Raw genomic sequence first — 14,182 nt, forward strand, 5'->3', positions numbered from 1 at the left:
ACATCCTTTAGCTTTCCCTTTAGTGTTGGCAGGGCTATAACTTTTGGGTCAGGCTCTTATGTAATATTAATAGAGCTTTTAGAGCTGGTCACTGGCTTAATATTAACTTTGGACCAGGGTAGAGATAAGCCTGTTTGGCTGCTGACCTTGACAGTAAGGACCATGATCCAAGCAAAGGGCAGGCATTTCTCAGGAACATGAAAGGAAAATAGCTCATGTGTTAGGTAATGTTTGGAAAAAGGCATCATGTGCAGAGAATAGCCCACATTTGCATTAAAGGACAAAAGTTTTCAGCTGAGAATACAGTTTAGAGGCAGCGCTCTGGTCACTGTCTCAGATGGCAGCATCTTCTTGTTGCAGAACGGTAGAAAAAGCAAGGCTCTCCAGTAGCATCTATGAAGACTTGCTGGCTTGGCTAGATCCCCTTGAAAGATGTGACAGTATTCTGAAAATCTGGTTAGAACTGGTAAACCAAATATACTCTACTTCCTAGACGGGGTGTCAAGTGATCTGGCAACTGGAGACATTATAAGAAGGATTCTAGGGCCCCCAAAAAATATCCATCAGCTTATAAAATAAGGGTACCTATTGATAGTACCTCAGCTGTACCTGCTGATCTGTAGCAGGAGATGAAGGTCTCAATTGCACCAGCCTGAAATAATAGAAGAGAGGGGCCCAGCTCATCTGGTGTGTGTGTGTGGTCCTGCCTCCATCATTTCCCTGGCCCTAGACTGGTTCTAGGTCCATGGCTTTGAGAGTCCCCCTGGTCTTCTCCCAAGGGCCAGGCAGGCATACCTCTCAGTGGCACACTTTCTCCAAGGACAGCAAAGCTGCTTCCAGCTCCAGCATCACCTACTTTGTGTTTTGGTTTTACTTAAAAAAAATTAAGGGCTAGGACAATTCCTGAACATCTTTGTAGCTAATAATTTTATCTTCTTTCTGGCATTTTCCCCGAACTGCTTCTTCGTGGTTCTGTAGCCATCTTTCCCTTCCGTCTGGGGCCCTGTGAGAAGGAAGGTGGCCACAGTCTACCCTAGATGGGCCCTGATTCAGTCTCTTACTAGAACCTGAGGCTTTTGCTGTCTGTTGTCCATGTCCCCAGAGGGGAGGTTCTGTTACCCAGGGGGCTAGGGTCATCTCCCTGTCCTTCACTTACTGCATTCCAGCCTTTCTTCCCATCAGGGGACCCTGACTGCTCAGGGCAAGCTGCTGCAGCAGGACACATTCTACGTGATTGAGCTGGACACTGGCATGCAGTCGCGGACCAAGGAGAGGCGTGTGTTTCTCTTTGAGCAAATCGTCATCTTCAGTGAACTGCTCAGGAAGGGATCCCTCACCCCAGGCTACATGTTCAAAAGGAGCATCAAGGTGAGGATCCAGGCGAGGATGAGGACGGGCAAGGAAGAGCCACACTGGGGGAGCTGCTTTCCAAAGACAAGGCACTGGCATGAGTGAGGATCCAGAACAGTGAAGCTCTTTTAAGCGTGTAGCCTTCAGGCTTGAAGGTCGATTATCGTGAGAAAAAGTGACAGCTTGGCACCAGTCTCTAAGATGATCGTGCGGGTTCTCCAAGATCGTGTCGTTCACTCAAAAGCAGAAACCAAAGTATTTAAGCTGTTAGAGCCAGGGCACATTTTTGGAAACATATGAAATAAAAGCTTGAAGGAACTGTAATATATTGTTGATGTTTTTAAGCCACTTAGATATGTAAAGGATCCCCTTGGTTTCTTCCAGATGAACTACTTGGTCCTGGAGGAGAACGTGGACAATGACCCCTGCAAGTTTGCGCTTCTGAACAGGGAGACTTCAGAGAGGGTCATTCTGCAAGCCGCCAATGCTGACATCCAGCAGGCCTGGGTGCAGGACATCAACCAAGTCTTAGAAACACAGCGAGACTTCTTAAATGGTAGGTACTGGGTCTGGCTTCTAGGCAGGCCATTTTCAGGGAACCTCACACCCACCCCTAAGCCCCTTTGAGTCTGGACTGTTGGTGAGTTATGAGCCTCGATCACATTTACATGCATTCCAACCTTGTAGTTTTCAGAAACACTTTGTGTAGAATTTTTCTGAACCCAAATATACAAGTGGGCAGATAGGGCATGATAAAGAAGGCCATGTTTCCAAAAGAAGAGATAATCTCTTACAGCCTTGGCACAGAAGTTGTGCCTTGTGGCCACCATTACCAGCTGGTAATAACTGGGGCCAAAATCTGAAATGAGCGCATTCTCTTTGTCTCAGGGGCCAGCTATCAGTGATGTATATTTTTCCATTTGGCAGTTAATGGCTGGTAATCTCAGAGGTTCTCTAGTGTTATCTAGAGATAACTGGGAGTTTGGCAGATCAGCTCAAATCCCTCTTTGCTCCCAACAGAGGTGATTGCTAACTCTAAATTTCAGGAATACCTTGAAGCTTCCCAGAACAAATTGTCACTTACACAGAGAATGACATTCCCTATAGACTTACAGGAGTACTGTATGGCCATATGTGTTCCCTTGTTTACACATACACGTCCAACCCTTAGGCATATCACTTTTTCTAGTCTAGAATCTGGTCTCTTTCAAATGATGCACATAGAGCAATTGCTGGGTGTCTAGCATGGACTGAATACTGTGGGGAGAGACTAGAGGTGATGAACCTTGGTCAAGTCATGACGTGTCGCTGGGCCTCTGTTGGCTTTTTTTGTGAACGATCTACTCTGCAGCTTTGGAAGCAGGAAAACACAGCACACCTCCCATAGATAGCATCATTCTCTGTGTAGCCCCTGTTATCTCCAGATAACTCCACAGAGCCTGTGAGATCATCGGGTATCAATTGTACTCTACGGTAAGGGATTTAGCACATTGTATCTATTTTAAAACAAATAACATGAGATTATATAGTAGAATGCCTTGATTTTTTAAGATAGAACATGAGACTTCAAGGCTTCCCAGGTGGCTCAGTGGTAAAGAATTCTCCTGCAACGCAGGAGATATGGGTTCAATCCCTGGGTCAGAAGATCCCCTGGAGAAGGAAATGGCAACTCACTTTGGTATTCTTGCCTGGAGAATTCCATGGACAGAGGAGCCTGACAGACTACAGTCCATGGGGTCGCAAAGAGTTGGACATGACTTAGCAAGTAAAACAACAACATGAGACTTTAAAGCAGTTATACAGAGAGTTTGGGCCATGCCTCTGGTCTCCCAACTGTAGAACAATTTGGTTAAAAAAACAACAACAACAACACTAAACCATGTGATCTCTAGGGTTCTTTCTAATTCTAAAGAATCTAAAATTAAACACCAGCCCAGCCCTGAGGGATAGTAATGAAAGCTGTATATTGTTCACAGCTTTTGAATATACAACTTTGATTTAATGCTTATGTGGATAACGTAAGCAAAAATGTGTGAAATATAAAAAACATTCATTAAATTGCATTCTGTTAGGAATTTCTGACAGACTCTAAGTTGAAAATGAAGTTGTTAAGTTCATCAATTCAGGACGAAAGAATAATAAGGTAGGACAATAAATTGAAACTGTAGATAACTGAGTACCAGTAATGGCTCCCACCCATATATTGAGTCCTTTCTCTGTGTGAGACAGTGCTGAACATTTCACATATTATCACACTGTATTTTTCAAATGAGGAAGAGGAAGCTCAGAGAGGTAAATAAACTGGTCCCAAGTCAGAAAACCAGTAGGTGCTAGAATAAGAACTTGAACTAAGAGCTGTGTAACTTAAAATCAGGTTCTTAACCCTAAAACTGCAGTATAGTTGCTAGTGGTAGGGCATACATTTGTCTATGAACTCCCCAGCAAACAAAACAAAAAAACAGGATCAGGTATAAGACACTGTATCTGTCAGCCAGATACAAACCCAATCCAGAGATATACAGCTTTCCTAATCCTAAAACCTAAGTTATGCAGATTAAGGCTGGTGGAAGAAGACAGTCTCTCTGTGGAGCTTATTTAAGAAGATACACCATTTTCAAACACTTTAGCATAATTCTTGTATATAATCAAAGTAAAACCCCAGCTCCATGAGATAGATATTGATTCATCAAATCAGTTTGCTACAGTCTGCTTCACAGCTGTCTTGCTATCTGCTTCAGATTTGGAATGGTACTTCTTTGACCGTAGTCACTTATCCAGACTTGTATTGATACCTGGTTCCAAGAAAACTTTTCCCTAATTATAGTGAGTTATGAAGCTATTACTGAACTCAGTTCTCAATGCCTAAATATTTACTGTTCTCCAAGGAGAAAGGTCGAGGTCTGGTAGCAGCCCGTGCTGCACTTGTACACTCAGAAGACAAAGGACGTGACGATGGACTGGGGCCAGGCTTTTACTTATAGACGCATGTGCAGGCACTTCAGAGTCAGCCTTCCCGTCCTGAGGCCTTAGATGGAAAGGAAATTTGGACTGTATGTTGAGTCCTGTTAAAGTACATACCTATTACTATAGAAATGTCCTCATCATGGAAAGTTCTCTGGGCTTCAGCCATTAACCCAATTAAATATCTGTTACAGTGAACACTGATAGAAACAACATAATCAGGCCAGCCTTGAAGTCACTGTTAGAGAATTTGACCTGTGTGGTTTTTACCTGCTGTACCTCTTTACTACTCAGACCTTGGAACTTTATCATCTTAAACTCAGGAAAACAAAGTTCATCTCTTTCCCTTCAAGACAGCTTTCCCCTGTCTCCTGAGTTCCGCTGACCACCATTCTCCCAGCTCCCAAACTCGAGGTACCCTGGCTTCTTGCCATCTTTTCCCATCTAGGCTGTGTCAGCCTCGCCTCCCGCTGGAGCACCTGCCACACCCCTTCCTTGTTCCCACGGCTCTGCTCAGGTCCCGCCTCTGCCCTGTCACCATCTCAGGGCTCCTGATCAGCCTGGCCTATCCCTCCCCCAACCTGCTGCAAGGTTTTGGTGCCAGCACCTGCATTTAAAACATGCAAGTTCACTGAATTCAGTCACTTTTCGTGATCTTCAGAATTAAATCCAGACTCAGTCACCTAACTTTCTAGATCTTTTACACCATGGCAACTTGAGCCTCCCTTACCTGTCTCATCTCCTTTTTCTCCATGGAGAGCCATGGCCCTGTGCACCAGGGAATCTGACTCCATTCTGTCCCCGAGACCCACCTCCCATTTGTTCCCACCCTGCAGAGCCTGCATGGTGGCTGAGGGCCAGCAGTTTCTGAAGCTCTCTGTCGCCACCCCCACTCGCCCCTGTGTCCATGCACACACACACATACTACAGAGCCTTCTCTCCCTCCTTTTATACCATTTTGGTTTTGCATTTTCATCATTTAGACAACACTAAGAATAGTTCTCAGTAGCTTATACATTCATTAAAAACAGGGCAGCATCTTCCTCATGATACTGGGGATACAGAGTATCCCCACTCTCTCTCTCACAAAGCCTTCACCTCATGAGCCTCCAAGTCCTCATGGGATTTCCAAAGCTGAGAGTAACAGTCTGCTCTTTCCCTGCAGCCCTACAGTCGCCCATTGAGTATCAGCGGAAAGAAAGGAGCACAGCCGTGATGAGGTCCCAGCCTGCTAGGGTTCCCCAAGCCAGCCCCAGGCCCTACTCCTCCATCCCCGTGGGCTCCGAGAAGCCCCCAAAGGGCTCCAGCTATAACCCGCCTCTGCCACCCCTGAAGATATCTACCTCCAATGGCAGTCCAGGGTTTGACTACCACCAGGCTGGGGACAAGTTTGAGGCCAGCAAGGTAAGTGATGGCCCATCACCTCCACCCTCACCCTCTTTGAGGGCACAACCTCTGTTCTTACTTCATAAAGTAGCATCTTTTTATGCTGATTGTTTTAGCAGGAAGAATACACTAAATACCTTCTAGTCTCAATTATGTCTCTTCCTTCTCTGAAAAACTGAGTGAGTAAGGCCAGTTTCCCCCAGGTTCAGACACTCTGTGTTGAAGGGCTATTGTTGCCATCTGCAGAAACACTGTAGGTAATATTGTAGTAGCAATTATGATTTGTAGCAAATAGAGGAGTTGTGAGGTAGATCACCTAAAAGTCGCAGCTCTAGGGTTTGACAGCTTAAAGAGATTGCCCTTTCTAAAGATGAGCTCCTGAAGCGAGCCCACAGCTCTTCACCACCCATAGGCTGATGCAGCAAGGGGGTGCTGCCCATTGATGTGTAACTGCGGAAGCTAGCCTTGGATTAGACATTTATCACAGATAATCCACAATTCAAACATTGTCATGAGGATTGTCATCAATGTACACAGCTGTTTTGACCCCACAAAGCAGTAGAAATGAGAACGAATGGGAAAAGTACTAGATCAGGAGTTAGGCCATCTGGTTTCCATTCCAAATTCTGCAGCTCAGAACTTTGTGTCTTGCATTAGAACCTCAGTGGGTTACTTAATCTCATCAGGCCTCCATTTCCTCTAGAACTCAATGGGTCTATGGATAGGAATGTCTACATTTTTGACTATATGTTTTTACCTTATAGTTTTATTTTTCTTACCCAAATTATTAGGTGATACTGATTTTTTTTTTTTTTTCCAACCACACTGCACAGCTTGTGGGATCTTAGATCCCAACCAGGGATTGAACCCAGACCCTCGGCAGTGAAAGCACCAAGGAATTCCCATTGTTTTTTTTTTTTTTAACTATTGATGACCAAGTTCAATTCTGTGTTAGAGTAACTATACTGACCTATTTTATCACCTGGAAGTGATTTTTTTCATCTTAAAATCCCTTGCCCTGTGAGTAAGTTGAAGTCACATTAATTTACTGAAGAATTTCTGGCTCTCACCATGCTGTGAGGCAACCAGGCATCCCTGGGAGTTGCAGGTCTGTCTTGAAGTAGCTTCCCGGTGGAGAGTCACGTGAAAAAGTCATGGGGGCAGGATCCTTCATATTAATGAGTACCGGCTGGGGGCTGGAGCTGGGGGTCTGGAGGAGTTCTGTCCCACAGTGGTTGGGTCAGGATAAGTCATGGCCTGGCCTTTGAACTGGGCAAATGTCTCACTGTTACTTCTGTCTCAAAGAGGGTCAGAATGTAGAGTAAGACCAGTGCTTTTTCAAAAGGAAGAAAAAAAAATGTATCAAAGAGCCTGTGTTCTTTTCACTGGGAGGTTGTGACCACTGACCTGACCTTTGCCCAGGTGTTTACATATGCCTGTACCTTTGCCACACTCTTCCTCCCATGAGCTGGAGGATGCTGGCAGGAAGGTGCGTGCTAAGGAGGGATTTCCATGCCGAAGGCGTGTTCATACCTTTCCCTATGGCTGAGCAGTATCTCTACCTTTACACCCTCAATTATAACATTAATGAAACATTGCCATAAAATATATTCTCAGATCCCATTTATGAATATAATTTCGTTTCTCAGGATAATTTCTGCCTGCTGTTTACCTTGCTAGTAGGAAGCTTGGCTTTTAACCACACAAGGGTGCAGAGCGAGCGTGTGTGAACCAGCCTTCCTGTATCTGTGTCCCTTTCACCTTTGTCTCCTCACAGAATGACCTGGGAGGCTGCAACGGGGCCTCATCCATGGCCGTGATCAAAGATTATTATGCACTGAAGGAGAACGAAATCTGTGTGAGCCAAGGTGAGGTGGTCCAGGTCCTCGCCGTCAACCAGCAGAACATGTGCCTGGTGTACCAGCCCGCTAGCGACCACTCCCCCGCCGCTGAGGGCTGGGTCCCTGGCAGCATCCTGGCGCCCCTCACCAAAGCCATGGCAGCCACAGAAAATAGTGACGGGAGCATCAAGTAAGTGCCTCGTTGGCGTCCCCGGGAGAGGAGTATGTGGATCTAAAAAAAATTTCAAAACAAAGAACACAAAAATGCAAACGCATGGTAGGGAGTTACTGCTGCTTATTCTCGACAGCGCCAGCGGAGCCGAGGTCTGAGTGCTGGACCGCACGCAGCAGGGGGCATCCGGGCTGGATTGTTCAGTTCTTTCTTTGGTGGTGGTGGTAACAGTGGTGGTTTTCTTTCCTTTTCATTTATAATTTTCTGTTTTGTTTTTTTTTCTTTTCTCCCCACCGGCCCCTTGTTAAGAAAAGAACCCTACTGAAACCCTAGGTGACAAAAGGCATGCCTCCTGTTGCTCCATTTGACCCACCACAGGATCCACTGGACTGGACTTCTATTTATATTGTATTAAGTTACTGATATATATATACACACACACACACACACACACACATATATATATATTATTTTTTGATTGACTCCAAAAAATTACCTTAGCACAAATGCCAGACCTGCATAGGTCAGAGGCCTGCTGCTTCTCCCAGGAGAGAGGCAACTTTTTGGTTGTCTATGGAAATTCCTGTGTACAGATTGTAACTTTTTTTTCTAATTTTCCCCCTCCCCTGTCTCTCTAATATATGTTCATGGTCATTTGTAAGATATTTCTTTTCCGCATTTTGGTTGCGAAGGCCCTTCCAAACACATTCCTGTGTAAAGTATTTTGCACTATTTAAAGAAACCCGTATGAATGAAGTCAGGCTGTGCAATATAATGGAGAGCCACAATGTTCATCATTGTACCTGTAATGTAACTCATAATTTTAAATGTGTTATTTTAAATATGTAAAATAAATTTTTACCATGAGCATGTCTTTATGAGGTTAAAGACTAGTGGACCCTTTTTCCTCATTGCACTGTTCTGGAACTTTTAAATGTACAAATGATTCTTCTTCTTCCTCTTCTTTTTTTTTTTTTTTTCCTTTAAGAGTTGGTTGAATGCATTGGCAATTTTTTCCTAAACAAAAAGTGCCTTTGCCACCAAAGCTCCAGCCCTAGCCTTCCCTTCTAAACAGCCCCTGTGGGTTGTCTCTAACCTCTGAGATGAGGAATGATGCAGATCAGATGCTGTCCAACTGGGTGACCTGGTGGTGCTGCTGTAAATCAATGGCGAGTGTAGAAGGCGGTGGGGTGGCTCGCAGCCCCTGCTGCATTGCACACTGAGGGTCACCGGTGCCCAGGGGAGAGGAACTCGCATAGGGTACTTGAGCAGCAACGCCAGCAGAGCTGCACCTCCTTGGTGCTTTCTGGCTCAGGAGACAGGTTGCTGACCCCACCCTGGCCTTTCCAGGTAACCATAGGCCCAGCTGGAAATCAGCAGCAGCCCCTAAAGGGCAATAGACCCCATTCATCTTATCCTTTAGATATTTGGTTTCAGAAGCCTTAGAAATAAAGGCCCTCAAAGCATTCAGGTTCTTATTAATCAGTGACTTACAGTGCTAGCCAGTTAGTTGTGATCTAATTATCCAGGCACTCAGCACTTCTCCCTTCTCACCTTCACATCTTTTGTTCACGTTTCACACCTTCCACGGGAAGACTGGTAGGAAGGGTGTCAAGCCAGGCAGAAGAGAGCAGATTCAAATACCAATTGCTCATTTGATTCCTTATCAGCAGTTCTTGCACAAGGGTTAGTGGAACAGAGCAGTGGACTGAAAGTGGTTGTCACTATTTATCAATGAAGGACACTCATTGCACCCTCCCAAGGGCTGCTGTGACCACAAGTGTCAAGTTGGTTGTATTGCTACAGGATAAATGTCACTGAAATGTCTCTGTTTCCACATCAATCCCCGGGCTTGTGGCCAAGAGATGGAAGATCCCAAACCATGATGACGCCTTCTTCTGAGAAAAGGAATAGTGAAATTAAATGTGTTCTGCCTCTTGTACTATTTTGTGTCTGCTTCTCAACATTACTTGTAGCATTTCTAGTTTCAGGGTTGTGATAAACATAGGAACGCACCCCCGTGCTCACACACACACACACACTGTGCTGGCTGCTCTAGGAGTTTTTTCAGCAGGGACCTCCCTGACTCAAGATGTTCTCAGAATGAGCAGGGACTTTGCTTTGGGGATAAAGATAGGGGATTAAAGTCTGGCGTTAAGATGATATTACCTGAAGTTAGTTTCTGTGACCAGTTCTCACTCAGAAACAACTGTTGGAGTGAACAGCTGGTATGCAAGGGATCCCAGGGAGCCTGCCAATTTAGAAGATACAAGAGAAGGTCTGGCCAGGAGATTCTTTCTTGCCTTTTGTAGGAGCTGCTTTCCAAAAAAAAAAAAATGAGGACATGACTATTATCACTGTTTCTTACTCAGAAAGTAGATTGCTAAACCTCCATGTTTGTGATAAATATTTTGAGCATATCTTCCCCAAAACATCCTAAAATCCCTGACATTTGTGGAGTTTTCTGGAGGAGATGCTATGTATTTCGGAGCATCCTCCTTCCTCCTGAATCTCATAGGTCTCTCTCTCTCTCCCCTGTCTCCCTTAATGAAGGCTCTGTTAATTGAGCTTTGTCTGTATAGGCCTAAATTTGATAAGGAGACACTGGAGAGGAGCCAGCCTCACTTACTCCAGACGTGATAGAATGTCATCCAAACTCTGTGACCACATCTGAAACTGACGATACTCGCCCAGGTCCCCAATGCTGTTTGTGGCTTGACTTTTGATGTCTTTGTCTTTGAGTTGTGACATATGTGGAACTCAAGAGCTCTGCACCAGCCTCTCTTTACAGGTCTATGAAGAAATAGCTCCAAACCCCCTAGGGAGAAGAAATAAGTTAGGATAGTGTGAAAGGGCATTGCTACTCTCACCTCCTGAGAGCACATGTTGAGTCTTCTCCCAACAGGAAAATTCTAGGACCTCTCAGTGGTTGACAGAGCCCTGTATTCACAGACATGGGATAATGTGGAGAACACCAACCCTTCATCCTAACTCCTCCAGATAACTGAGTGGTACTCACCAGTCTATTAAGTCAATGCCCTAGAACTTCTATCTGTACTATACAGCGTTTGAGACTGGCCACAGCCCAAATACAAATAATGAGATGGAAACCTCATTATCATCCTTTTGGGTCTTTGTGTCTGATCCTGGGCAAGTACCTTACACACTATAGAATATACCTCCCTTATATTTCCTATTTGACTCCCCACCCCTAGTCGTCTCCCATCCACCATACCCTTCAGGAAGGGAGTTCCTGAGTCCTCTAAGCCCTCATCAGTATGATATAAAAACTTCCCTCAGTAGAGTATTAATAACTCCATTCTCATTCTTCCCTCCAATGCTGCAACCAACCTCGCACGTCTGTTGGGAGGGGTCAAAGTTCATCCTACTCACTTCCTGTTGGAAGTAAGATCCACTTTCAGCCTCCACCACAGGAGCTGGTGTGCAGGTCTGGGGCCTCCGCAGCCAGGGCTTCACTGGAGTGCCTCACTTGCTGACTCACCAGAGGGTGGCAGTCCCACCCACCGCCTCACTCTGCCTTGACCTACCATTTTGATTGGTGCATTTTTTGGTACAACAGGAAGTCATGTTCATGGCATACTCTACGCATGAGAAAGCGGGCAGAAGTGGAGAACACGGGTAAAAATGAAGCCACAGGGCCTCGTAAACCCAAGGATATTCTGGGCAACAAAGTCTCTGTTAAAGTGAGTAAGGTATTCCGGAACTGTGTCCAACCTCTCATCTACCCCCACCCTGCAGCATTCTCACAAGGAGACTTGGGTGGATGGGGACCAGAGGGGAAGTAGTTTAGTAGGATTTTGCATGCGAGATCAATTTATTTTTTATTTTTTATTTCTCCTGGCAACTTCGATTCAAATAAGTAAGTATCTCTTTTTTTTTTCTTTTATACCTTCCTTCTTATACTATGCAGATGTTTTATAGCAAAATTATCTGCAGTATTATTTATTCTCTTAGAAATGCAAGATGCTTGATCCATAGTAAAGTTCTCAAAGTCACCCATTCAGTGTCTTGGGTTTAAAAATACATGCAAGGTAAAGAGATTAGAGCTGTTTTCCAAACCTCCAACCCTTTGAAGTCTGAGGTTTGGAATGTAAGGGCTACTATGTCCTTGGTAAAGTTTCATTTCTTTTCCCCAGAATTCAGACATCACCTTCAGGCCTGTGCCTGGGCAGAGAAGGGAAGCATGTTGATGAAACCCAAGCTATCGCTCTGTAATAACCCAACTATGATAACGAACTCCCTGATTCTAAGCTTCGGCAGATCCTTGTTGTGCCCCATCTTGAAATGATGTGGTCTGTTTTCTTTGTTTTGGGCCCTCAGAGGAAAAGATCTGCCTCTGGACAATGGAAATTAGATTGCTGATGTGTAATATTGTTATCATGTGCATTATCTACCTGAGTCTTCTGAGAAAAGTAGGAACAGTCAAAACCTGTTCTAATGTCCTTCTTGGGGAAAAGAAATTATTGTGTCTCCCTCACCCTCGCCGGGGAAGTCCAGCCTCACAGAAGACAACAGCTGAGATTTGACAGCGCTCATGCTTCATTTGGCTGCTTCCATTGCTATTTCCTGGGAGATGAGCGGCTCTCCCTGGAAAGAGCATGCTGCCGCCCGAGGTGGCCCGCACGCACCTCACAGCACCTGGTTTCTCTCTGCCCGGTTTCCCATTGTTCATGCTTCTCTTAAGTTCTCCCCACTCTCTAGCCAAAGCTGCCTGTGTTCTAACTGTGTTCTCTTTCTTCCCCCACCTCATGCTGCCCATCAAGGAGACGAACAGTTCCGAGGAGTCAGAGTGTGATGATCTTGACCCTAATACTAGCATGGAGGTAGAAGCAGCTATTGTCCTCTTTACTACAATGATTGTCTGTTTTGATGTGTTCTGTAACAGTGACCTTGCTCAAGTGACCAGCCAGTCAAGGATACATGGTGATATTAGGGCATTTCTGGGTATCCCATCCAACTTATAAAAAACAAAACAAAACTGAATTCAGTTTAATTTTGATTTAAAAAAAAAAAAAAAAAACTCTTCCTAGATGCCTTTTTAAAAACTTCTGGTTCTCTTGAATGCTTGCTTATTATTTTCTTCTTTGGACGATCTGGCTTTGTGTAGAAAATCTCCAGCATCATAATGGGAGACTTGGAAAACATTTTTTCATGGAAAATAGCATTATAAATAGTGACTGGCTCTCAATTAAAGAGAAGAACCCATTTTTTTTAGTTCTCCTTCCTCCCTTTTTCCTTTCCCCTTTATGTTCTTTTTCTTCTGGGACTAATTCCTCCCTGAAGGCACCAGTAAAATCAGGGATTAGGTGTGGTTTGTGGGATGACCTGGCCCCTGGTCACTGGGTATAGCTGGTGGATAGCAAATGAGGAGTGATCACAGCAACTCCAGAACCCGCTCTTCCCCAGCCCCCAGGGCTCCTGGGCAGTAGCTGCACCTGTCATGAAGGAAAAGAGCCCTGGGAACAGCCTGCCTCCTGTAGGCCTTGCTGAGTCCTTTCTAGAGATAAGGAGGCTGAAACCCAGCTCAGGGGCCTTTCTCATACCACAGGGTTACAGGAATGTGGAAGAGAAACCAACATCTTCACCACCAAGGACATCCAATCAACTTCAACTCCTTCTAGGCCAGGAACTCTTTGGGATTATAGAATTAGGACTTTCACATGGCTCACCACTGACAAGCATCATAAATTTACAAACCCTAGAGAATTGGAGCAAATGGCTTTCCTGCCATTTTGTCTTTCCCAGTAAATTGAAATGTTTTTCTCCAAATCTGTGCCCACATCCCTGATAATGGATAAAAGTTTGAGAGTTCTTCTGTGCATAAAATGTAGAATGTATTTTTAAAAACTTTTCCTTTTTATAGCCCTATGATTTTCACTTAACTAAATGGACCTTTATTATTCTAATTTGACCTAATCCCAAAGAAAGCCACCACTATATTATGACAACCAGCACAAAAGCCAAGGAAAACCAAATGACTCTGAGGGATAAGTCGGTGGTGGAAGATGCCAGCTGACTTGAACCAAGCCAGAGACTAGTGGTTGAAAGTGAGAGATCAGGAGAAAATAGTCCCCTGTGGCTGCAGGTGTTGCCACGGAGCTAAATCTGGCAGGTGTGGGCCAGTCCGGTGCTCCCCTGTGGGAGGAAGCAGATATGGCCTTCGTAGTCTAAATGTATCTTAGAGAGTGAGGAAGGTGGGGGAAATTTCTGGCTCTGCTTTCCTTGCATTTCACAGGACAAGCACCAACTCCTGGGACGCCCACACCTGTCAGCTCGGAGATATGCCTCATGGCGCCTGTATCTCCAGATCTCAGCGTTGCTGGCATGTCCTGAAAATGTCATCTGCAAATACCTGGAGGGAGGGGGGAGAGCCAGCTATCTGCGTTCTACAAGGCAGTTTGGGACGTTTCTCAGCTCTGGTGGACTAGGGGGAGAAGGATGACTTTCCTTC

General features: G+C 45.0%; 1 protein-coding gene across 27 annotated transcripts in view; it reads left to right on the top strand.

Annotated features, from left to right (window-relative positions):
- The window catches only part of KALRN (kalirin RhoGEF kinase), a 689,644-nt gene that overhangs the window by 634,306 nt on the left and 41,156 nt on the right, over positions 1-14,182 (top strand). For 17 of the 27 annotated variants that reach the window (XM_070800327.1, XM_070800373.1, XM_070800563.1 and 14 more), the window contains 6 exons: positions 1,183-1,368; positions 1,735-1,906; positions 5,477-5,715; positions 7,475-7,728; positions 11,291-11,414; positions 12,495-12,554. In XM_070800327.1, coding sequence (XP_070656428.1) covers positions 1,183-1,368; positions 1,735-1,906; positions 5,477-5,715; positions 7,475-7,728; positions 11,291-11,414; positions 12,495-12,554 — 1,035 coding nt within the window. Of the gene's footprint in view, positions 1-1,182; positions 1,369-1,734; positions 1,907-5,476; positions 5,716-7,474; positions 7,733-8,019; positions 9,653-11,290; positions 11,415-12,494; positions 12,555-14,182 lie in introns of those variants that run through there. The other 10 variants (XM_070801132.1, XM_070801171.1, XM_019956848.2 and 7 more) reach the window with 5 other exon arrangements.

Source organism: Bos indicus, chromosome 1, assembly GCF_029378745.1.
Source record: "Bos indicus isolate NIAB-ARS_2022 breed Sahiwal x Tharparkar chromosome 1, NIAB-ARS_B.indTharparkar_mat_pri_1.0, whole genome shotgun sequence".
NCBI lineage: Eukaryota > Metazoa > Chordata > Mammalia > Artiodactyla > Bovidae > Bos > Bos indicus.